This window comes from Rhinatrema bivittatum, unplaced genomic scaffold (genome assembly GCF_901001135.1).
Source record: "Rhinatrema bivittatum unplaced genomic scaffold, aRhiBiv1.1, whole genome shotgun sequence".
In the NCBI taxonomy this organism is placed as follows: Eukaryota; Metazoa; Chordata; class Amphibia; order Gymnophiona; family Rhinatrematidae; genus Rhinatrema; species Rhinatrema bivittatum.
In genome coordinates, this window is record NW_021820720.1 from 171,438 (window position 1) to 197,345 (window position 25,908).

The window sequence follows — 25,908 nt, forward strand, 5'->3', positions numbered from 1 at the left end:
GACTTGGCTATTTAGACAAGCCTTCCCTGAATCTCACTGACTCCTCTAATGGGCCTTATGATCTGTATGCTACAACCAGCATGTTACATCCCAGCACTATGTAAATAATTGTTCCTGTTTTACTCCTAAAACCACTCAGGCTTCTCTTCTTATCCCAGTTCCAGCTTTCCCTGTTTTATTGTAACTTTCTTCCTTCTCTCCACCTGTTAAATGTTAGGTTTTTCTTCACTCCCTTTGTTACTTGTAAACCGGCATGATGTGATTCTCTCATGAATGCCGGTATAAAAGAAGCTTTAAATAAATAAATAAATAAATAAATGTTACACTGTCCATGGGATTCCCTGCTTCTTACGGGTTCTGTGAAGTTACACTGTCCATGGGATTCCCTACTCCTCACAGGTTCTGTCATGTCACACAGTCCATGGGATTCCCTGCTTCTCACAGGCTCTGTCATGTTACACTGTCCATGGGATTCCCTACTTCTCACAATCTGTCATGTTACACTGTCCATGGGATTCCCTGCTTCTCACAAGTTCTGTCATGTCACACTGTCCATGGGATTCCTTGTGTCTCACAGGTTCTGTCATGTCACACTGTCCATGGGATTCCCTGCTTCTCACAAGTTCTGTCATGTTACACTGTCCATGGGATTCCCTGCTTCTCACAAGTTCTGTCATGTCACACTGTCCATGGGATTCCTTGTGTCTCACAGGTTCTGTCATGTCACACTGTCCATGGGATTCCTTGTGTCTCACAGGTTCTGTCATGTCACACTGTCCATGGGATTCCCTGCTTCTCACAAGTTCTGTCATGTCACACTGTCCATGGGATTCCTTGTGTCTCACAGGTTCTGTCATGTCACACTGTCCATGGGATTCCCTACTTCTCACATGTTCTGTCATGTCACACTGTCCATGGGATTCCCTGTGTTTCACAGGGTCTGTCATGTCACACTGTCCATGGGATTCCCTGCTTCGCACAAGTTCTGTCATGTCACACTGTCCATGGGATTCCCTACTTCTCACATGTTCTGTCATGTCACACTGTCCATGGGATTCCCTGTGTTTCACAGGGTCTGACATGTCACACTGTCCATGGGATTCCCTACTTCTCACAATCTCTGTCATGTTACACTGTCCGTGGGATTCCCTGCTTCTCACAGGTTCTGTCATGTCACACTGTCCAAGGGATTCCCTGCTTCTCACAATCTCTGTCATGTCACACTGTCCATGGGATTCCCTGCTTCTCACAATCTCTGTCATGTCACACTGTCCATGGGATTCCCTGTTTCTCAAAATCTCTGTCATGTCACACTGTCCGTGGGATTCCCTGCTTCTCACAGGTTCTGTCATGTCACACTGTCCAAGGGATTCCCTGCTTCTCACAATCTCTGTCATGTCACACTGTCCAAGGGATTCCCTGCTTCTCACAATCTCTGTCATGTCACACTGTCCATGGGATTCCCTGCTTCTCACGGGTTCTGTTTTGTCACACTATCCATGAGATTCCCTGCTTCTTACGGGTTCTGTGATGTCACACTGTCCATGGGATTCCCTGCTTCTCACGGGTTCTGTCATGTTACACTGTCCATGGGATTCCCTGCTTCTCACAGGTTCTGTCATGTCACAATGTCCGTGGGATTCCCTGCTTCTCACTGGTTCTGTTATGTCACACTATCCATGGGATTCCCTGCTTTTCATGGATTCTGTGATGTCACACTGTCCATGGGATTCCCTGCTTCTCACAGGTTCTGTCATGTCACACTGTCCATGGGATTCCCTGCTTCTCACAGGCTCTGTAATGTCACACTGTCCATGGGATTCCCTGCTTCTCACTTGTTCTGTCATGTCACACTGTCCCTGGGATTCCCTGCTTCTCACAAGTTCTGTCATGTCACACTGTCCATGGGATTCCCTGCTTCTCACAGGTTCTGTCATGTCACAATGTCCGTGGGATTCCCTGCTTCTCACAGGCTCTGTTATGTCACACTATCCATGGGATTCCTTGCTTTTCATGGGTTCTGTGATGTCACACTGTCCATGGGATTCCCTGCTTCTCACAGGCTCTGTGATGTCACACTGTCCATGGGATTCCCTGCTTCTCACAGGCTCTGTGATGTCACACTGTCCATGGGATTCCCTGCTTCTCACAGGCTCTGTCATGTTACACTGTCCATGGGATTCCCTGCTTCTCATGTTTACATTTCATACATTTTATATTTATATATATTTATACATTTTTATATATTTTTATATATTTTATACATATTTATATATATTTATACATTTCAGAATCCTCCATAAGTCCATGACCATCATCCATAAAACCATCCATTCCCAAGCCCCTCTTAGCCTTCAAATCCCACTCAAACTACACTCCTCTTTCAGACCCATCAGAGAAGCCTACAGAGGATCGTTACATGTTCCCCAATCCAAAGCGACACACCACCTCGCCTTCAGGGAACGAGCCTTCTCCACGGCGGGACCTTCCATCTGGAACGCTATGCCCTCGGACCTCAGACAGGAACCATGCTTATTAACATTTAGAAAAAGACTTAAGACTTGGCTATTTAGACAAGCCTTCCCTGAATCTCACTGACTCCTCTAATGGGCCTTATGATCTGTATGCTACAACCAGCATGTTACATCCCAGCACTATGTAAATAATTGTTCCTGTTTTACTCCTAAAACCACTCAGGCTTCTCTTCTTATCCCAGTTCCAGCTTCCCCTGTTTTATTGTAACTTTCTTCCTTCTCTCCACCTGTTAAATGTTAGGTTTTTCTTCACTCCCTTTGTTACTTGTAAACCGGCATGATGTGATTCTCTCATGAATGCCGGTATAAAAGAAGCTTTAAATAAATAAATAAATAAATAAATGTTACACTGTCCATGGGATTCCCTGCTTCTTACGGGTTCTGTGAAGTTACACTGTCCATGGGATTCCCTACTCCTCACAGGTTCTGTCATGTCACACAGTCCATGGGATTCCCTGCTTCTCACAGGCTCTGTCATGTTACACTGTCCATGGGATTCCCTACTTCTCACAATCTGTCATGTTACACTGTCCATGGGATTCCCTGCTTCTCACAAGTTCTGTCATGTCACACTGTCCATGGGATTCCTTGTGTCTCACAGGTTCTGTCATGTCACACTGTCCATGGGATTCCCTACTTCTCACAGGCTCTGTCATGTTACACTGTCCATGGGATTCCCTACTTCTCACAATCTGTCATGTTACACTGTCCATGGGATTCCCTGCTTCTCACAAGTTCTGTCATGTCACACTGTCCATGGGATTCCTTGTGTCTCACAGGTTCTGTCATGTCACACTGTCCATGGGATTCCCTACTTCTCACATGTTCTGTCATGTCACACTGTCCATGGGATTCCCTGTGTTTCACAGGGTCTGTCATGTCACACTGTCCATGGGATTCCTTGTGTCTCACAGGTTCTGTCATGTCACACAGTCCATGGGATTCCCTGCTTCTCACAGGCTCTGTCATGTTACACTGTCCATGGGATTCCCTACTTCTCACAATCTGTCATGTTACACTGTCCATGGGATTCCCTGCTTCTCACAAGTTCTGTCATGTCACACTGTCCATGGGATTCCTTGTGTCTCACAGGTTCTGTCATGTCACACTGTCCATGGGATTCCCTACTTCTCACATGTTCTGTCATGTCACACTGTCCATGGGATTCCCTGTGTTTCACAGGGTCTGTCATGTCACACTGTCCATGGGATTCCCTGCTTCTCACAAGTTCTGTCATGTCACACTGTCCATGGGATTCCCTACTTCTCACATGTTCTGTCATGTCACACTGTCCATGGGATTCCCTGTGTTTCACAGGGTCTGACATGTCACACTGTCCATGGGATTCCCTACTTCTCACAATCTCTGTCATGTTACACTGTCCGTGGGATTCCCTGCTTCTCACAGGTTCTGTCATGTCACACTGTCCAAGGGATTCCCTGCTTCTCACAATCTCTGTCATGTCACACTGTCCATGGGATTCCCTGCTTCTCACAATCTCTGTCATGTCACACTGTCCATGGGATTCCCTGCTTCTCAAAATCTCTGTCATGTCACACTGTCCGTGGGATTCCCTGCTTCTCACAGGTTCTGTCATGTCACACTGTCCAAGGGATTCCCTGCTTCTCACAATCTCTGTCATGTCACACTGTCCATGGGATTCCCTGCTTCTCACGGGTTCTGTTTTGTCACACTATCCATGAGATTCCCTGCTTCTTACGGGTTCTGTGATGTCACACTGTCCATGGGATTCCCTGCTTCTCACAGGTTCTGTCATGTTACACTGTCCATGGGATTCCCTGCTTCTCACAGGTTCTGTCATGTCACAATGTCCGTGGGATTCCCTGCTTCTCACTGGTTCTGTTATGTCACACTATCCATGGGATTCCCTGCTTTTCATGGATTCTGTGATGTCACACTGTCCATGGGATTCCCTGCTTCTCACAGGTTCTGTCATGTCACACTGTCCATGGGATTCCCTGCTTCTCACAGGCTCTGTAATGTCACACTGTCCATGGGATTCCCTGCTTCTCACTTGTTCTGTCATGTCACACTGTCCCTGGGATTCCCTGCTTCTCACAAGTTCTGTCATGTCACACTGTCCATGGGATTCCCTGCTTCTCACAGGTTCTGTCATGTCACACTGTCCGTGGGATTCCCTGCTTCTCACTGGTTCTGTTATGTCACACTATCCATGGGATTCCTTGCTTTTCATGGCTTCTGTGATGTCACACTGTCCATGGGATTCCCTGCTTCTCACAGGTTCTGTCATGTCACACTATCCATGAGATTCCTTGCTTTTCATGGCTTCTGTGATGTCACACTGTCCATGGGATTCCCTGCTTCTCACAGGTTCTGTCATGTCACACTGTCCAAGGGATTCCCTGCTTCTCACAATCTCTGTCATGTCACACTGTCCATGGGATACCTTGCTTCTCACGGGTTCTGTTTTGTCACACTATCCATGAGATTCCCTGCTTCTTACGGGTTCTGTGATGTCACACTGTCCATGGGATTCCCTGCTTCTCACAGGTTCTGTCATGTTACACTGTCCATGGGATTCCCTGCTTCTCACAGGTTCTGTCATGTCACAATGTCCGTGGGATTCCCTGCTTCTCACTGGTTCTGTTATGTCACACTATCCATGGGATTCCCTGCTTTTCATGGATTCTGTGATGTCACACTGTCCATGGGATTCCCTGCTTCTCACAGGTTCTGTCATGTCACACTGTCCATGGGATTCCCTGCTTCTCACAGGCTCTGTAATGTCACACTGTCCATGGGATTCCCTGCTTCTCACTTGTTCTGTCATGTCACACTGTCCATGGGATTCCCTGCTTCTCACAGGTTCTGTCATGTCACACTGTCCATGGGATTCCCTGCTTCTCACAGGCTCTGTCATGTCACACTGTCCATGGGATTCCCTGCTTCTCACTTGTTCTGTCATGTCACACTGTCCATGGGATTCCCTGCTTCTCACAAGTTCTGTCATGTCACACTGTCCATGGGATTCCCTGTGTCTCACAGGTTCTGTCATGTCACACTGTCCAATGCCATGGGATTCCCTGCTTCTCACAGGTTCTGTCATGTCACAGAGTCCATGGGATTCCCTGCTTCTCACAGGTTCTGTCATGTCACACTGTCCATGGGATTCCCTGCTTCTCACAGGTTCTGTCATGTCACACTGTCCATGGGATTCCCTGCTTCTCACAGGTTCTGTCATGTCACACTGTCCATGGGATTCCCTGCTTCTCACAGGTTCTGTGATGTCACACTGTCCATGGGATTCCCTGCTTCTTACAGGTTTTGTCATGTCACACTGTCCGTGGGATTCCCTGCTTCTCACAGGTTCTGTCATGTCACACTGTCCGTGGGATTCCCTGCTTCTCACTGGTTCTGTTTTGTCACACTATCCATGGGATTCCCTGCTTCTCACGGGTTCTGTGATGTCACACTGTCCGTGGGATTCCCTGCTTCTCACAGGTTCTGTCATGTCACACTGTCCATGGGATTCCCTGCTTCTCACAGGCTCTGTCATGTCATACTGTCCAAGGGATTCCCTGCTTCTCACAGGCTCTGTCATGTCACACTGTCCATGGGATTCCCTACTTCTCACAATCTCTGTCATATCATACTGTCCAAGGGATTCCCTGCTTCTCACAGGTTCTGTCATGTCACACTGTCCATTGGATTCCCTGCTTCTCACAGGTTCTATCAGGTCGCACTGAGCATGGGATTCCCTGCTTCTCACAGGCTCTGTCATGTTACACTGTCCATGGGATTCCCTGCTTCTCACAATCTGTAATGTTACACTGTCCATGGGATTCCCTGCTTCTCACAGGTTCTGTCATGTCACACTGTCCATGGGATTCCCTGCTTCTCACAGGTTCTGTCATGTCACACTGTCCATGGGATTCCCTGCTTCTCACAGGCTCTGTCATGTCACACTGTCCATGGGATTCCCTGCTTCTCACAGGCTCTGTCATGTCACACTGTCCACGGGATTCCCTACTTCTCACAGGTTCTGTCATGTCACACTGTCCACGGGATTCCCTGCTTCTCACAGGTTCTGTCATGTCACACTGTCCATGGGATTCCCTGCTTCTCACAGGCTCTGTCATGTCGCACTGTCCATGGGATTCCCTGCTTCTCACAGGTTCTGTCATATTACACTGTCCATGGGATTCCCTGCTTCTCACAGGCTCTGTCATGTCACACTGTCCATGGGATTCCCTGCTTCTCACAGGTTCTGACATGTCACACTGTCCATGGGATTCCCTGCTTCTCACAGGCTCTGTCATGTCACACTGTCCACGGGATTCCCTGCTTCTCACGGGTTCTGACATGTCACACTGTCCATGGGATTCCCTGCTTCTCACAGGCTCTGTAATGTCACACTGTCCATGGGATTCCCTGCTTCTCACAGGCTCTGTCATGTCACACTGTCCATGGGATTCCCTGCTTCTCACAGGTTCTGTCATGTCACACTGTCCATGGGATTCCCTGCTTCTCACAGGCTCTGTAATGTCACACTGTCCATGGGATTCCCTGCTTCTCACAGGCTCTGTCATGTCACACTGTCCATGGGATTCCCTGCTTCTCACAGGTTCTGACATGTCACACTGTCCATGGGATTCCCTACTTCTCACAGGTTCTGTCATGTCACACTGTCCATGGGATTCCCTGCTTGTCACAGGTTCTGACATGTCACACTGTCCATGGGATTCCCTGCTTCTCACAGGCTCTGTGATGTCACACTGTCCATGGGATTCCCTGCTTCTCACAGGTTCTGTCATATTACACTGTCCATGGGATTCCCTGCTTCTCACAGGCTCTGTAATGTCACACTGTCCATGGGATTCCCTGCTTCTCACAGGTTCTGACATGTCACACTGTCCATGGGATTCCCTGCTTCTCACAGGTTCTGACATGTCACACTGTCCACGGGATTCCCTGCTTCTCACAGGTTCTGACATGTCACACTGTCCATGGGATTCCCTGCTTCTCACAGGTTCTGACATGTCACACTGTCCACGGGATTCCCTGCTTCTCACAGGTTCTGACATGTCACACTGTCCATGGGATTCCCTGCTTCTCACAGGTTCTGACATGTCACACTGTCCATGGGATTCCCTGCTTCTCACAGGCTCTGTCATGTCACACTGTCCATGGGATTCCCTGCTTCTCACAGGTTCTGACATGTCACACTGTCCATGGGATTCCCTGCTTGTCACAGGTTCTGACATGTCACACTGTCCATGGGATTCCCTGCTTCTCACAGGCTCTGTCATGTCACACTGTCCATGGGATTCCCTGCTTCTCACAGGTTCTGACATGTCACACTGTCCACGGGATTCCCTGCTTCTCACAGGTTCTGACATGTCACACTGTCCATGGGATTCCCTGCTTCTCACAGGCTCTGTAATGTCACACTGTCCATGGGATTCCCTGCTTCTCACAGGTTCTGACATGTCACACTGTCCATGGGATTCCCTGCTTCTCACAGGCTCTGTAATGTCACACTGTCCATGGGATTCCCTGCTTCTCACAGGTTCTGACATGTCACACTGTCCATGGGATTCCCTGCTTCTCACAGGCTCTGTCATGTCACACTGTCCATGGGATTCCCTGCTTCTCACAGGTTCTGACATGTCACACTGTCCACGGGATTCCCTGCTTCTCACAGGCTCTGTCATGTCACACTGTCCATGGGATTCCCTGCTTCTCACAGGTTCTGACATGTCACACTGTCCATGGGATTCCCTGCTTCTCACAGGTTCTGTCATGTCACACTGTCCATGGGATTCCCTGCTTCTCACAGGTTCTGACATGTCACACTGTCCATGGGATTCCCTGCTTCTCACATGTTCTGTCATGTCACACTGTCCATGGGATTCCCTGCTTCTCACAGGTTCTGACATGTCACACTGTCCATGGGATTCCCTGCTTCTCACAGGCTCTGTGATGTCACACTGTCCATGGGATTCCCTGCTTCTCACAGGCTCTGTGAGGTTGCTGTCTCTCCAGGAATATCTGCTACTCACATTATCTCTGAAATAAAAGAAATTTAACAATTACAGTTTTTATACATTATCCAATACTTTGTGGACATAGCTTATTAAACTGAGCAAATATGTCTATTTTAGGTTTTGGCATCTAGGGGTTATTCCTTTGTATGCTGAGTTTCATGGAGCTTACAAGCAGATAATACTGTTGACAGTGTGACATCTCAATTTGCTGAGATCTGGGGTGAGTTTATAAGAATAAATCCCTAAGGAGGTCAATCAGAAGACAACAGGACACTTTGGAATTTTATCTGCAGTTATGGTGCTGGAGGAGTGTAAGGCTTATGTGGGTCAGGGGGGGTCCATATTCCCATGAAGAGTTGAAGAAGGTATAAGAACATAAGAACATAAGAAATTGCCACACTGGGTCAGACCAAGGGTCCATCAAGCCCAGCATCCTGTTTCCAACAGTGGGCAAAACCAGGCCACAAGAACCTGGCAATTACCCAAACACTAAGAAGATCCCATGCCACTGATGCAATTAATAGCAGTGGCTATTCCCTAAGTAAACTTGATTAATTACCGTTAATGGACTTCTCCTCCAAGAACTTATCCAAACCTTTTTTGAACCCAGCTACACTAACTGCACTAACCACATCCTCTGGCAACAAATTCCAGAGCTTTATTGTGCGCTGAGTGAAAAAGAATTTTCTGCGATTAGTCTTAAATGTGCTACTTGCTAACTTCATGGAATGCCCCCTAGTCCTTCTATTATTCAAAAGTCTAAATAACCGAGTCACATCTACTCATTCAAGACCTCTCATGATCTTAAAGACCTCTATCATATCCCCCCTCAGCCGTCTCTTCTCCAAGCTGAACATCCCTAACCTCTTCAGTCTTTCCTCATAGGGGAGCTGTTCCACCCCCTTTATCATTTTGGTTGCCCTTCTCTGTACCTTCTCCATCACAACTATATCTTTTTTGAGATGCGGCGACCAGAATTGTACACAGTATATATAATGATGGAATTATATATCCAGGAAGGTATGTGACAGGCTGTATAACCAGGATGCAGTAAGGGAGAGATATCTGTTGACGTCAATGCAGCCAAGGAGGATTAAGGGGAGAGGTGTGTGATGGGGTCTGTATGCCAGGAAGGAAAAGGCAGAAGCTGGGTCCTAGGACAGAAAGGAAGTAGAAAGCTGGTAACAGAATTGCACCAGGGAAGGAGGTGGAAAAAGCATGCAGAGTTTTGGCTTTGTGAGTCCTTTGCAGTGTAGATTAGTGGAAGGGGAGAGGGGATTCTTGCATGACAGACTGAGTATAGGCTCTTTCCACCCTCTTGTGGGGTAAGGAGGAGAGCAGCTTGGAAGGTGTGTGTGTGTGTGTGTGTGTGTTTTATAGATATATGTCATGACAATAAAGTAACCCACACATCCTCCCTGTGCTTATGCTGAGATTGTCAGCTCGTTTGGAACAAGGACGAATAGTTCTGTGTAGCACCGAGTACTTTACTGTTGTACAAAGAGCTAATCTAATTGTTAGCAGCAGCCTGACTGCTGTGACTGCGACACTGCTGCAACAGCTGGGATATTACCTGCCAGTCAGGCCGGTTCAATAAGAGGTGCGGGAGGGCCGGCGCGCCGAGTCAAAGGCCCGCTCTCCCGACGCGCGCCCAGTAACCTCTCCTGGGAGCGCGATTTTGTATTTAAATGAGGCCGCCCGCTAATAAGCAGGCACTAGGGACAATAGCGCATCCCTAGCGTCTCTTATTAGCGGAAGAGGCGGCTGTCAGCGGGTTCCGACAACCGACGCTCTATTTTACCGGCGTCGGTTTCCGAACCCGCTGACAGCCACGGGTTCGGAAACCGTACGCCGGCAAACTTGAGCGTCCATTTTCCAACCCGCTGACCGGCGGGCAGATTTTTTATTTTATTTTATTTATTTTAATTTGTGGTGTACAGAAAAGCAGTATTTTCTGCTTTTCCGTACACTTTTCAGGGTTGTTTGGAACTTAATGCCTGCCCTTGGCTATTGTTACCCCTTACAGCATAAGGAGTAATAACCGCGTGTGTGAAACGCACGGCCAAACGGTGCGCTCGGCCTGCCTGTTTGTTACGTACTCGCTGATGAGATGCAACCTGACAGTGCTCGTGCAGAAAGCCCCGAACTCTCCAGCAAACCTTCACGCTTCTCGTGCTCACATACAGGCCGATGCAATATCGGCGCACGTTAATGGGCGCTCATGATTCAGCGCCCGCTACCTTAATGTGCGCCGATCCACCTCTCCTGGTGCCGCGGTAAAATGGAGGCGCTAGGGGCAATTGTGCGACCCTGGTGCCTCCTCGGCAGCGGGCGCCTGGGAGAGGTGGCTGTCAGGTTAGGGAAAGGGATGGTCAGTTTTATGTGCGTCCGTTTTCCTGTCCTGTGCACGGATCATTAATGGAGCGTCACTTAACCTGACCGCCGGCATGGTTTTGTTTTTTTTTTAAATTCTCCTATCTCAGTTCCTCTGACTTAATATCGCAATGATATTAAGTCAGAGGAGCCGAGAAAAGGAACAGAAAAGCGTTAATTTTTGGGGGTTAAAATGTGTGCGTCGGGCGCGCATTTATTTTTTTTGAATCGGGGGAAATAAGTAATAGCATCATCAAGATGAATGTACACGTGATGAGCGCTATTACCTACGTGCTCGATTGGACGCGCTGACCCCCGTTTTGCATCCGGGGGGAGGTTTACGGACGCGCGGGTCCGATCGCATGTTGAGCCGGACGCTGCGGCCAGCACACGGTATTGCATCGGCCTGTTGGACTCTCCATGTAAAACAAAAATACACCTTGGGTGCAGAGAAGGTAGCAGTACCGCGGATTCACCACTAGAGGCCCCCCTTGTACACGTCAGGCTTCCCTCTCTACTCTTGGTTTGGGGATAGAGTGTGCGACCGGCGACCAGGGCACCGTGCTGACACCTCCTCCCCATCCCAAATTCTTCCACATCATGCAGCATGAGAGGAAGCCGGGAAGGGGGAGGGGGGGGAGGATAATAGTGCTAGGCAAAAGGTGGAGGAGGGAAGATGCTGGGTAGTATAGAGAGGAAGGGAGGGCGCGCTGTGCCAGAGCTGCCACCCCACGAGAGAAGGAGCGGGGCACCAATTTTAGATTTTGCACAGGGCGCTGGTTCGCCTATGGCTGATTCTGATTAGGGATCTGGCATGGAATAACGGTGCACTTTGTAGGGTCTTTTGTCTCATTCAAGGGATCATTTAAGTTCATTTATTCCAAGAAAATATTGAATATCAAAAGGAAGGCAGGCAGACAGGGTTACCTTGGGGCAGTGTCTCCAAATGGGTTTGTTGTGTGCATACCCAACAGCAATGATCCTCATTCGTAAGCCCGGGTATGGTGAGAATGATCTCAGTCTCAAATTTACTGTTAATGCTCTCCTGAAGACTGGAGGGTGGCTAATGTAACCCTAATATTTATAAAAGGCACCAGGGGTGACCCGGGTAACTATAGACCAGTGAGCCTGACTTCAGTGCCGGGAAAAATAGTGGAAACTATTCTCAAGATCAAAATCGTAAAGCATATAGAAAGACATGGTTTAATGAACACAGTCACATGGATTTACCCAAGGGAAATCTTGCCTAACAAATCTGCTTCATTTTTTTGAAGGGGTTAATAAACATGTGGATAAAGGTGAACCGGTAGATATAGTATACTTGGATTTTCAGAAGGCGTTTGACAAAGTTCCTCATGAGAGGCTTTATGAAAACTAAAAAGTCATGGGATAGGAGGCGATGTCCTTTTGTGGATTACAAACTGGTTAAAGGACAGGAAACAGAGAGTAGGATTAAAGGGCCAATTTTCTCAGTGGAAAAGGGTAAACAGTGGAGTGCCTCAGGGATCTGTACTTGGACCAGTGCTTTTCAATATATTTATAAATGATCTGGAAAGGAATTCAGTGAGTGAGGTTATCAAATTTGCGGATGATACAAAATTATTCAGAGTAGTTAAATCACAAGCGGATTGTGATACATTACAGGAGGACCTTGCAAGACTGGAAGTTTGGGCATCCAAATGGCAGATGAAATTTAATGTGGACAAGTGCAAGGTGTTGCATATAGGGAAAAATAACCGTTGCTGTAGTTACACGATGTTAGGTACCATATTAGGAGCTACCATCCAGGAAAAAGATCTAGGCATCATAGTGGATAACACATTGAAATCGACGGCTCAGTGTGCTGCGGCAGTCAAAAAAGCAAATAGAATGTTAGGAATTATTAGGAAGGGAATGGTTAATAGAATGGAAAATGTAATAATGCCTCTATATCGCTCCATGGTGAGACCGCACCTTGAATACTGTGTACAATTCTGCTCGCCGCATCTCAAAAAAGATATAGTTGCGATGGAGAAGGTACACAGAAGGGCAACCAAAATGATAAAGGGGATGGAACAGCTCCCCTATGAGGAAAGGCTGAAGAGGTTAGGGCTGTTTAGCTTGGAGAAGAGACGGCTGAGGGGGGATATGATAGAGGTCTTTAAGATCATGAGAGGTCTTGAATGAGTAGATGTGAATCGGTTTTTTACACTTTCGAATAATAGAAGGACTATGGGGCATTCCATGAAGTTAGCAAGTAGCACATTTAAGACTAATCAGAGAAAATTCTTTTTCACTCAACGCACAATAAAGCTCTGGAATTTGTTGCCAGAGGATGTGGTTAGTGCAGTTAGTGTAGCTGGGTTCAAAAAAGGTTTGGATAAGTTCTTGGAGGAGAACTCCATCAACAGCTATTAATCAGGTTTACTTAGGGAATAGTCACTGCTATTAATTGCATCAGTAGCATGGGATCTTCTTAGTGTTTGGGTAATTGCCAGGTTCTTGTGGCCTGGTTTGGCCTCTGTTGGAAACAGGATGCTGGGCTTGATGGACCCTTGGTCTGACCCAGTATGGCATGTTCTTATGTTCTTAATACCTCCGTTGTGCCAAAGATAGCTTCCTTCTGGAACTGCATAAGTATATACTGTAAGATCTGCCATACTGGGTCAGACCAAAGGTCCATCATGCCCAGCATCCTGTTTCCAACAGTGGCCAAGCCTGTCACAGTATCTGGCTGGATCCCAAGAGGTAGATAGAGCCCACTGCTTATCCCAAGAATAAGAAGTGGATTTCTGCAACTTTACCTTAATAATGCTTAATGGACTTTTCCTCCAGGAACTTGTCCAAACCTTTTTTAAACCCAGCTACATTAGCTGCTTTCACCACATCCTCTGGCAATGAATTCCAGAGTTTAGTTATCTATTGAGTAAAAAAAATATCTTCTCCTATTTGTCTTAAATGTATTAGCTAGTAACTTCATTGTCTGTCCTCTATTCTTTGTACTTTTTGAAAGAGTATACAACCTATTAACATTTACTCGTTCCACTCATCATTTTATAGACATCTGTCATATCTCTCCTCCAAGCTGAAGAGTCCTAACCTTTTTAGCCTTTCCTCATAGGGGAATCGTTCCATCCCCTTTATCATTTTGGTCACCCTTCTCTGTACCTTTTCTAATTCTGCTCTATCTTTCTTGAGATGCGGTGACCAGAACTGCACACAATACTCAAGATGAGGTCTCACCATGGAGTGATACAGAGACATTATGATATTCTCTGTTTTATTCTCCATTCCTTTCCTAATAATCCCGAGCATGCTATTTGCTTTCTTGGCTGCTGCTGCTGCACACTGAGCAGAAGATGTCAATGTATTATCTACTAGGGATGTGAATCGTGTCCTCGATCGTCTTAACGATCGATTTCGGCTGGGAGGGGGAGGGAATCATATTGTTGCCGTTTGGGGGGGTGAAAAATCGTGAAAAATCAAAAAAACGTAAAATCGCAAAACCGGCACATTAAAACCCCCTAAAACCCACCCCCGACCCTTTAAATTAAATCCCCCACCCTCCCGAACCCCCCCCCAAATGACTTAAATAACCTGCGGGTCCAGCGGCGGTCCGGAACGGCAGCGGTCCGGAACGGGCTCCTGCTACTGAATCTTGTTGTCTTCAGCCGGCGCCATTTTCCAAAATGGCGCCGAAAAATGGCGGCGGCCATAGACGAACACGATTGGACGGCAGGAGGTCCTTCCGGACCCCCGCTGGACTTTTGGCAAGTCTTGTGGGGGTCAGGAGGCCCCCCCCCAAGCTGGCCAAAAGTTCCTGGAGGTCCAGCGGGGGTCAGGGAGCGATTTCCCGCCGCGAATCGTTTTCGTACGGAAAATGGCGCCGGCAGGAGATCGACTGCAGGAGGTCGTTCAGCGAGGCGCCGGAACCCTCGCTGAACGACCTCCTGCAGTCGATCTCCTGCCGGCGCCATTTTCCGTACGAAAACGATTCGCGGTGGGAAATCGCTCCCTGACCCCCGCTGGACCTCCAGGAACTTTTGGCCAGCTTGGGGGGGGGCCTCCTGACCCCCACAAGACTTGCCAAAAGTCCAGCGGGGGTCCGGAAGGACCTCCTGCCGTCCAATCGTGTTCGTCTATGGCCGCCGCCATTTTTTGGCGCCATTTTGGAAAATGGCGCCGGCTGAAGACAACAAGATTCAGTAGCAGGAGCCCGTTCCGGACCGCTGCCGTTCCGGACCGTCGCTGGACCCGCAGGTTATTTAAGTCATTGGGGGGGGGGGTTCGGGAGGGTGGGGGATTTAATTTAAAGGGTCGGGGGTGGGTTTTAGGGGGTTTTAGTGTGCCGGCTCACGATTCTAACGATTTATAACGATAAATCGTTAGAATCTCTATTGTATTGTGTTCCATAACGGTTTAAGACGATATTAAAATTATCGGACGATAATTTTAATCGTCCTAAAACGATTCACATCCCTATTATCTACAATGACACCAAGATCCTTTTCCCAACTGGTGACTCCTATGTGAATCCTTGCATTGTGTAGCTATAATTTAGGTTTCTCTTCCCTAAGTGCATCGCTTTGCACTTGTCCACATTAAATTTAATTTGCCATTTGCATGCCCAGCCTCCCAGTTTTGCAAGGTCCTCTTGCAATTTCTCACAATCCTCTTGTGATTTAACAACTTTGAATAACTTTGTATCATCAGAAAATGTGATCACCTCACTCATCATTCCCCTCTCTGGCTCTCTGATAAGATGTAATATGTAAGGATCTCCTAACTGGAACAAATGACTGATACTGTTCCATTAGCTTGGTGACTGCGAGATCCTTCAGTGAGGTTCCATCTGAATTGCACATTTATAAATAATCAGATAAACCACATTCCCTGGGAGTTCATTTACAAGCTTCTTTGACACCATTTATAGCAATATTTCCCCTGTCTGTAATCATTACACAGTCACCAGACCTAATTAACATGTCATTTAACGATAAGTAAGGAGCCATAACCCTAGGTATAAAGTCCTCAGTTTTATCCTCTAAAGAGAATTAAGAAGAGATAAACTGGAAACCAGTTCCTTGCTGACCCATAGGGGAGGGTGGCTGGGCAGTCTGCATGCCCCAGTGCATGAGGCTCCCAATCAGCGGAGCTGCTAATTTAGCAGTGCCCCTGCCAGGGAGGGCAAACTGGTTGGGGGAGTCCCCGGTGGATATTCACTGGATAGATGTGCGCATACCTTGAACAGGAGCTTTGGTTGTGAATGACGCCTGTGCAGGACCCACCGGCACTGGTCCCCGTGCAGATAAAAGAGCCCAATAATTCAATCTGAAGCCTGCGCGTTCTGCGGGTCCGGATCCTCGCTCACACGCCGCTCCGGATCCTCGCTCACGCGCCGCTCCGGATCCTCGCTCACACGCCGCTCCGTGCGTCTTTCTCAGAGGACACGTGAGACGTCCACATCAGGGTTTACATTTCCATGTCCAGTGACGTGGGTGTAGAAGCCCCAGAACCCCGGAATCCCCTGCCTTTGCCCCCCTTGCCCCAAACACCAGGGAGAACCAAGAAACATTACTGCTTCAGAATCTGCCAATCCAAAAACCCTGCCCCCGGCGCTAAAGGGTTAAGACTGGGGGGTGGGTGGGGCCTAAACCTGTCCTGCTGACCCCATGGACATTTGGGTTTTCAGCATGTTCCCAATAAATATGCACGATCTAACTTTGCATAAATTGGAGACCCAGCACGTGCCCTCTTAGCTCAGGCCTGTTCATTAGGGCTCTGCTGATTGGCTGTAGGTCAGCAGGGTTAAGAAGTCACCCAGATGAAATGCAGGTCCTGTATCTGTCCTCCCTGGCGCTGGCCCTGCGTGAGGTGGTTCCCCTGAGGTGGTGAATGCCGTGTGCTCGCTCAGGCGGCTGGCCCGTGCTGCAGGGGGATGTTTGCATTCACCAGACCCCCTTCATCATCCCCAGGGAAGGCGGGGTCCTCCCCTCTAATAACCTTTCATGCACTCTAGTGCTGCAGGAGCTCCTTGCATGGCACCAGACGGTGGGTCTACGGCGGGAGGAGGGTCTCATTATTTTAACCTTCCCCACGGTCAGGATTCTTGCGGCTGTAGCAGCTTCATATGTGCTATTCCGCATCATATTCTGGGTTCCATGGCAACACTCTAGATTTAGAACATGGCACTGAAGCGCGTTATTCCCATAGTAATGTTCTAGATTAAGTGTAGTGCAGTATTCCCATGGGAATGCTGTGGTTTTGTCATATTATAGAACAATATTCCCATGGGCACACTCTGGGTTTGGTACACTGTAGCCTAATATTCCTGTGGGAATGCCCTGGGTTTGGGATAATGCAGTACAATATTGCTATGGGAATGCATGCATGCAGCATACTTTATGTAGCAATCTCATGGGAATGCTCTGGCATTGGCAGGTTATAGTACAATATTCCCAAGGGAACACATTTGTGTTGGCATACTGCATTCCCATAGGAATGTTCTGGGTTTGGCACGATGTAGTGCAGTATTCCCATGGGAATGTTCTGAGTTTGGCACAATGTAGTGCAGTATTCCTATGGAGATGTTCTGGGTTTGGCACGATGTGGTGCAGTTTTCCTATGGGAATGCTCTGGGTTTGGCACGATGTGGTGCAGTATTCCCATAGGGATGTTCTGGGTTTGGCACAATGTAGTGCAGTATTCCCATGGGGATGTTCTGGGTTTGGCATGATGTAGTGCAGAATTCCCATAGGGATGCTCTAGGTTTGGCATAATGTGGTGCAGTATTCCCATGGGAATGCTCTGGGTTTGGCACGATGTAGTGCAGTTTTCCTATGGGAATGCTCTGGGTTTGGCACGATGTAGTGCAGTATTCCCATGGGGATGTTCTGGGTTTGGCACAATGTAGTGCAGTATTCCCATGGGGATGTTCTGGGTTTGGCACGATGTAGTGCAGAATTCCCATAGGGATGCTCTAGGTTTGGCATAATGTGGTGCAGTATTCCCATGGGAATGTTCTGAGTTTGGCACAATGTAGTGCAGTATTCCTATGGAGATGTTCTGGGTTTGGCACGATGTGGTGCAGTATTCCCATAGGAATGCTCTGGGTTTGGCACGATGTGGTGCAGTATTCCCATGGGGATGTTCTGGGTTTGGCACGATGTGGTGCAGTATTCGCATGGGGATGCTCTGGGTTTGGCACGATGTGGAGCAGTATTCCCATAGGGATGCTCTGGGTTTGGCACGATGTGGTACAGTTGCAGTTTTCCTATGGGAATGTTCTGGGTTTGGCACGATGTAGTGCAGTATTCCCATGGGAATGTTCTGGGTTTGGCACGATGTGGTGCAGTATTCCCATAGGAATGCTCTGGGTTTGGCACGATGTGGTGCAGTATTCCCATGGGGATGTTCTGGGTTTGGCACGATGTAGTGCAGTATTCCCATGGGAATGTTCTGGGTTTGGCACGATGTAGTGCAGTATTCCCATGGGGATGTTCTGGGTTTGGCACGATGTGGTGCAGTATTCCCATAGGAATGCTCTGGGTTTGGCACAATGTGGTGCAGTATTCCCATGGGAATGTTCTGAGTTTGGCACAATGTAGTGCAGTATTCCCATGGGAATGTTCTGGGTTTGGCACGATGTAGTGCAGTATTCCCATGGGAATGTTCTGAGTTTGGCACAATGTAGTGCAGTATTCCTATGGAGATGTTCTGGGTTTGGCACGATGTGGTGCAGTCTTCCCATGGGAATGCTCTGGGTTTGGCACAATGTAGTGAGGTATTCCCATAGGAATGCTCTGGGTTTGGCACGATGTGGTGCAGTATTCCTAAGGGAATGCTCTGGGTTTGGCACGATGTGGTGCAGTATTCCCATGGGGATGTTCTGGGTTTGGCACAATGTAGTGCAGTATTCCCATGGGGATGTTCTGGGTTTGGCACGATGTAGTGCAGAATTCCCATAGGGATGCTCTAGGTTTGGCATAATGTGGTGCAGTATTCCCATGGGAATGCTCTGGGTTTGGCACGATGTAGTGCAGTTTTCCTATGGGAATGCTCTGGGTTTGGCACGATGTAGTGCAGTATTCCCATGGGGATGTTCTGGGTTTGGCACAATGTAGTGCAGTATTCCCATGGGGATGTTCTGGGTTTGGCACGATGTAGTGCAGAATTCCCATAGGGATGCTCTAGGTTTGGCATAATGTGGTGCAGTATTCCCATGGGAATGTTCTGAGTTTGGCACAATGTAGTGCAGTATTCCTATGGAGATGTTCTGGGTTTGGCACGATGTGGTGCAGTATTCCCATAGGAATGCTCTGGGTTTGGCACGATGTGGTGCAGTATTCCCATGGGAATGTTCTGAGTTTGGCACAATGTAGTGCAGTATTCCCATGGGAATGTTCTGGGTTTGGCACGATGTGGTGCAGTATTCCCATAGGAATGCTCTGGGTTTGGCATGATGTAGTGCAGTATTCCCATGGGAATGTTCTGAGTTTGGCACAATGTAGTGCAGTATTCCCATGGGAATGTTCTGGGTTTGGCACGATGTGGTGCAGTATTCCCATAGGAATGCTCTGGGTTTGGCACGATGTAGTGCAGTATTCCCATGGGAATGTTCTGGGTTTGGCACGATGTGGTGCAGTATTCCCATAGGAATGCTCTGGGTTTGGCACGATGTGGGGCAGTATTCCCATGGGAATGTTCTGAGTTTGGCACGATGTAGTGCAGTATTCCCATGGGAATGCTCTGGGTTTGGCACGATGTGGTGCAGTATTCCCATAGGAATGCTCTGGGTTTGGCACAATGTAGTGCAGTATTCCCATGGGAATGCTCTGGGTTTGGCACGATGTGGTGCAGTATTCCCATGGGAATGCTCTGGGTTTGGCATGATGTAGTGCAGTATTCCCATGGGAATGTTCTGGGTTTGGCACGATGTGGTGCAGTATTCCCATAGGAATGCTCTGGGTTTGGCACGGTGTGGTGCAGTATTCCCATGGGAATGCTCTGGGTTTGGCACGATGTGGTGCAGTATTCCCATAGGAATGTTCTGGGTTTGGCACAATTTGGTGCAGTATTCCCATGGGAATGCTCTGGGTTTGGCACGATGTGGTGCAATATTCCCATAGGAATGCTCTGGGTTTGGCACGATGTAGTGCAGTATTCCCATAGGAATGCTCTGGGTTTGGCACAATGTAGTGCAGTATTCCCATGGGAATGTTCTGAGTTTGGCACAAAGTAGTGCAATATTCCTATGGAGATGTTCTGGGTTTGGCACGATGTAGTGCAGTATTCCCATAGGAATGCTCTGGGTTTGGCACGATGTGGTGCAGTATTCCCATGGGAATGCTCTGGGTTTGGCACGATGTAGTGCAGTATTCCCATGGGGATGCTCTGGGTTTGGCACGATGTGGTGCAGTATTCCCATGGGAATGCTCTGGGTTTGGCACGATGTAGTGCAGTATTCCCATGGGAATGCTCTGGGTTTGGCACGATGTGGTGCAGTATTCCCATGGGAATGTTCTGGGTTTGGCACGATGTGGTGCAGTTTTCCCATGGGAATGTTCTGGGTTTGGCACGATGTAGTGCAGTATTCCCATGGGAATGTTCTGGGTTTGGCACGATGTGGTGCAGTATTCCCATAGGAATGTTCTGGGTTTGGCACGATGTGGTGCAGTTTTCCCATGGGAATGTTCTGGGTTTGGCACGATGTAGTGCAGTATTCCCATGGGAATGTTCTGGGTTTGGCACGATGTGGTGCAGTATTCCCATAGGAATGTTCTGGGTTTGGCACGATGTAGTGCAGTTTTCCCATGGGAATGTTCTGGGTTTGGCACGATGTAGTGCAGTATTCCCATGGGAATGTTCTGGGTTTGGCACGATGTGGTGCAGTATTCCCATGGGAATGTTCTGGGTTTGGCACGATGTAGTGCAGTATTCCCATGGGAATGTTTTGGGTTTGGCATGATGTGGTGCAGTATTCCCATGGGAATGTTCTGGGTTTGGCACGATGTAGTGCAGTATTCCCATGGGAATGTTCTGGGTTTGGCACGATGTGGTGCAGTATTCCCATAGGAATGTTCTGGGTTTGGCACGATGTAGTGCAGTATTCCCATGGGAATGTTCTGGGTTTGGCACGATGTGGTGCAGTATTCCCATAGGGATGCTCTGGGTTTGGCACGATGTGGTGCAGTATTCCCATGGGAATGTTCTGGGTTTGGCACGATGTGGTGCAGTATTCCCATAGGGATGCTCTGGGTTTGGCACGATGTGGTACAGTTGCAGTTTTCCTATGGGAATGTTCTGGGTTTGGCACGATGTGGTGCAGTATTCCCATAGGGATGCTCTGGGTTTGGCACGATGTGGTGCAGTATTCCCATGGGAATGCTCTGGGTTTGGCACGATGTGGTGCAGTATTCCCATGGGGATGTTCTGGGTTTGGCACGATGTGGTGCAGTATTCCCATAGGGATGTTCTGGGTTTGGCACGATGTGGTGCAGTATTCCCATGGGAATGCTCTGGGTTTGGCACGATGTAGTGCAGTATTCACATGGAGATGCTCTGGGTTTGGCACGATGTGGTGCAGTATTCCCATAGGGATGCTCTGGGTTTGGCACGATGTGGTGCAGTATTCCCATAGGGATGCTCTGGGTTTGGCACGATGTGGTGCAGTATTCCCATAGGGATGCTCTGGGTTTGGCACGATGTGGTGCAGTATTCCCATAGGGATGCTCTGGGTTTGGCACGATGTGGTGCAGTATTCCCATGGGAATGCTCTGGGTTTGGCACGATGTAGTGCAGTATTCACATGGAGATGCTCTGGGTTTGGCACGATGTGGTGCAGTATTCCCATAGGGATGTTCTGGGTTTGGCACGATGTGGTGCAGTATTCCCATGGGAATGCTCTGGGTTTGGCATGATGTAGTGCAGTATTCACATGGAGATGCTCTGGGTTTGGCACGATGTGGTGCAGTATTCCCATAGGGATGCTCTGGGTTTGGCACGATGTGGTGCAGTATTCCCATAGGGATGCTCTGGGTTTGGCACGATGTGGTGCAGTATTCCCATCGGGATGCTCTGGGTTTGGCACGATGTGGTGCAGTATTCCCATAGGGATGCTCTGGGTTTGGCACGATGTGGTGCAGTATTCCCATGGGAATGCTCTGGGTTTGGCACGATGTAGTGCAGTATTCACATGGAGATGCTCTGGGTTTGGCACGATGTGGTGCAGTATTCCCATAGGGATGCTCTGGGTTTGGCACGATGTGGTGCAGTATTCCCATGGGAATGCTCTGGGTTTGGCACAATGTAGTGCAGTATTCACATGGAGATGCTCTGGGTTTGGCACGATGTGGTGCAGTATTCCCATAGGGATGCTCTGGGTTTGGCACGATGTGGTGCAGTATTCCCATGGGAATGCTCTGGGTTTGGCACAATGTAGTGCAGTATTCCCATAGGGATGCTCTGGGTTTGGCACGATGTGGTGCAGTATTCACATGGAGATGCTCTGGGTTTGGCACGATGTGGTGCAGTATTCCCATAGGGATGCTCTGGGTTTGGCACGATGTGGTGCAGTATTCCCATGGGAATGCTCTGGGTTTGGCACAATGTAGTGCAGTATTCACATGGAGATGCTCTGGGTTTGGCACGATGTGGTGCAGTATTCACATGGGAATGCTCTGGGTTTGGCACGATGTAGTGCAGTATTCCCATGGGAATGTTCTGGGTTTGGCACGATGTAGTGCAGTATTCCCATGGGAATGTTCTGGGTTTGGCACGATGTGGTGCAGTATTCCCATAGGGATGCTCTGGGTTTGGCACGATGTGGTGCAGTATTCCCATGGGGATGTTCTGGGTTTGGCACGATGTGGTGCAGTATTCCCATGGGGATGCTCTGGGTTTGGCACGATGTGGTGCAGTATTCCCATGGGGATGCTCTGGGTTTGGCCCGATGTGGTGCAGTTTTCCTATGGGAATGTTCTGGGTTTGGCACGATGTGGTGCAGTATTCCCGTGGGAATGTTCTGGGTTTGGCACGATGTGGTGCAGTATTCCCATGGGATGTTCTGGGTTTGGCACGATGTGGTGCAGTATTCCCATAGGGATGCTCTGGGTTTGGCACGATGTGGTGCAGTATTCCCATGGGGATGCTCTGGGTTTGGCACGATGTGGTGCAGTATTCCCATGGGGATGCTCTGGGTTTGGCACGATGTGGTGCAGTATTCCCATAGGGATGCTCTGGGTTTGGCACGATGTGGTGCAGTATTCCCATGGGGATGTTCTGGGTTTGGCACGATGTAGTGCAGTATTCCCATGGGAATGTTCTGGGTTTGGCACGATGTGGTGCAGTATTCACATGGAGATGCTCTGGGTTTGGCACGATGTAGTGCAGTATTCACATGGGAATGCTCTGGGTTTGGCACGATGTAGTGCAGTATTCCCATGGGAATGTTCTGGGTTTGGCACGATGTAGTGCAGTATTCCCATGGGAATGTTCTGGGTTTGGCACGATGTGGTGCAGTATTCCCATAGGGATGCTCTGGGTTTGGCACGATGTGGTGCAGTATTCCCATGGGGATGTTCTGGGTTTGGCACGATGTGGTGCAGTATTCCCATGGGGATGCTCTGGGTTTGGCACGATGTGGTGCAGTATTCCCATGGGGATGCTCTGGGTTTGGCCCGATGTGGTGCAGTTTTCCTATGGGAATGTTCTGGGTTTGGCACGATGTGGTGCAGTATTCCCGTGGGAATGTTCTGGGTTTGGCACGATGTGGTGCAGTATTCCCATGGGGATGTTCTGGGTTTGGCACGATGTGGTGCAGTATTCCCATAGGGATGCTCTGGGTTTGGCACGATGTGGTGCAGTATTCCCATGGGGATGTTCTGGGTTTGGCACGATGTGGTGCAGTATTCCCATGGGGATGCTCTGGGTTTGGCACGATGTGGTGCAGTATTCCCATAGGGATGCTCTGGGTTTGGCACGATGTGGTGCAGTATTCCCATGGGGATGTTCTGGGTTTGGCACGATGTGGTGCAGTTTTCCTATGGGAATGTTCTGGTTTGGCACGATGTGGTGCAGTTTTGCTCTATGAGTGTGTACTATACATTTGTCTTGCAGAGCCTGCTTGTTTGCTGCACATGACCATGGACAGCATATTATATGGACACGTGTGTGTATGCACAGAGCCTTCTCTTACACTGTGTGACACAGATCTTTATGCAGAAACAGCAAAAGCATGGAAAATCCCAATTATCCCTTACCCCCCTCCTCCCACAATACACTAATACAGAATAATTAAGCGTTAAATAGAATCCGTACACATAAATTAAGTGTTGTCCCTGTGGCAGACAGGGTTTAAGTACGTCCTGCCAGCCTCCTGCAGCCTCTCCATGCCTGCCTGCTCATCACTGTCTTACGAGGCCTGAGAGACCTAAAGGGGTGCAGGGGGCCCCTGAGCTGGGCCTTGCCACGGGGTGAGGGGAGTAGGGCCCCCCCCCCCCGGCACCTGCTTCCCCCGGGATGCAGTCAACGTTTGCAAATCCTCGCTCATAGCGCAGAGCTCCTCTTCCTGTCCGTGGGGCTCGGCTCGTCCTCCGAGCAGGAGGCTTCGGGGCTGTAGCCCAGCTCGGCGTCCTGGTGCTGGAGGTCCCTGCTGCTCAGCTTGGCGCCTTCGTCCCCTTCCTCCCCGCCCCCCCCGGCGTCCTTGGCCGGTTTGTCTGGAATCTTGCTGCCGCCCTTCTGCTTCTCCACTTCTGCCTGGGCTGCCTGCTCCTTGGCTTTTCTGCTTCGCTTCCACTTCATCCGCCGGTTCTGGAACCAGATTTTCACCTGCAAGGGAGGGAGCAGGAGTGAGAGGTTGGGATATTCCTGATCTCCAGCCTTCCTTGACCTTAACTATTAAAGCTTTTCATCGCCCATCATCCCCAGCTATTCCAGATGTGTTGCAGAAACCAGGTTTTCCTTCCTACAGCTTTTGAAGTGTTAACATCTGCCATTTACAGACATGGGTTGGGGTAGGCAGGGCTCATCTACTTCTGTTCACAAGACACAGGAACCTGTTCTTTCAATTTCATTTATCGGCCCAGTTACCAAACCAGGTCAAATTTTTTTTTAAGCTGCTTTTCAAAAAAACCTTCCTCCTCTTGTAATTGCTACCAAGGCTGATCTACAGTCCCTACAGGTCCCTCTAGTCAGTGGCAGGTCCAGTAGGGTCAAGGTACAGATGTCCTTGGGTGGACCTAGTGGTGAAGGCAGCAGCAGGGCCATTGCAAGAATATCCGGTGCCCTAGGTGAACACTAACACACACACACACACACACACACACACACACACACACATACACACACACGCACACACACACACACACACACACACACACGCACACACACACACACACGCACACATACACACACGCACACACACACACACACACACACACACACACCCCTTAACTATTGGTAGTAGCACCAACCCAGCAGTGCCTCCTACTGGTGGCAGTGCCTCCAGCAATGCTCCCTTCTTGGTGGTATTGGCTCTGGTACAGCCGCACTCTGCACCTATTGCTGGCAGGATTTTGCTGCCCCCAAAATCTTGACACTCGAGGCAACTTCCTAGTTTGCCTAAATGGAAGCACCGGCCCTGAGCAGCAGCAGGCGAGGGAAAGGGCAGTGACACAAGGAGAGGGTAGAGAGGGAAGAGGAGCAAAAGGAAAAGGGGAGAAAGAGGGAGGAGGAGAAGGAGGAACGAGGTAGAAAGGAGATGCAGGGAGGGGGATGAAGGACAGAATGGGACGTAGAATCTACCCCCCTATGGAAATAGGACTGCAACCCATGGATAGGGATCTTCATTTTCAGTTTTTATTTTATTTTAATTAAGATCAAAAACTGGAGAAATCAGTGTAAAGAAATGATTCATCATTTTTCAAGGTAAATATAATTTTGATTCCTGTTATAATAAATACTGATAAATTCCTGGGAGAAAATAAAAACTGAGA

At 48.8% G+C, this 25,908-nt stretch overlaps 1 protein-coding gene across 1 annotated transcript in view; it reads right to left on the minus strand.

Moving 5' to 3' along the window:
• Positions 1–24,200: 24,200 nt before the first annotated feature.
• The window catches only part of LOC115082026 (motor neuron and pancreas homeobox protein 1-like), a 47,168-nt gene continuing 45,460 nt past the window's right edge, over positions 24,201–25,908 (minus strand). Inside the window, exon 3 of the mRNA XM_029586283.1 lies at positions 24,201–24,742. Within this exon, the coding sequence (XP_029442143.1) occupies positions 24,461–24,742 (282 nt within the window). The 3' untranslated portion in view covers positions 24,201–24,460. The remainder of the gene's footprint in view (positions 24,743–25,908) is intronic.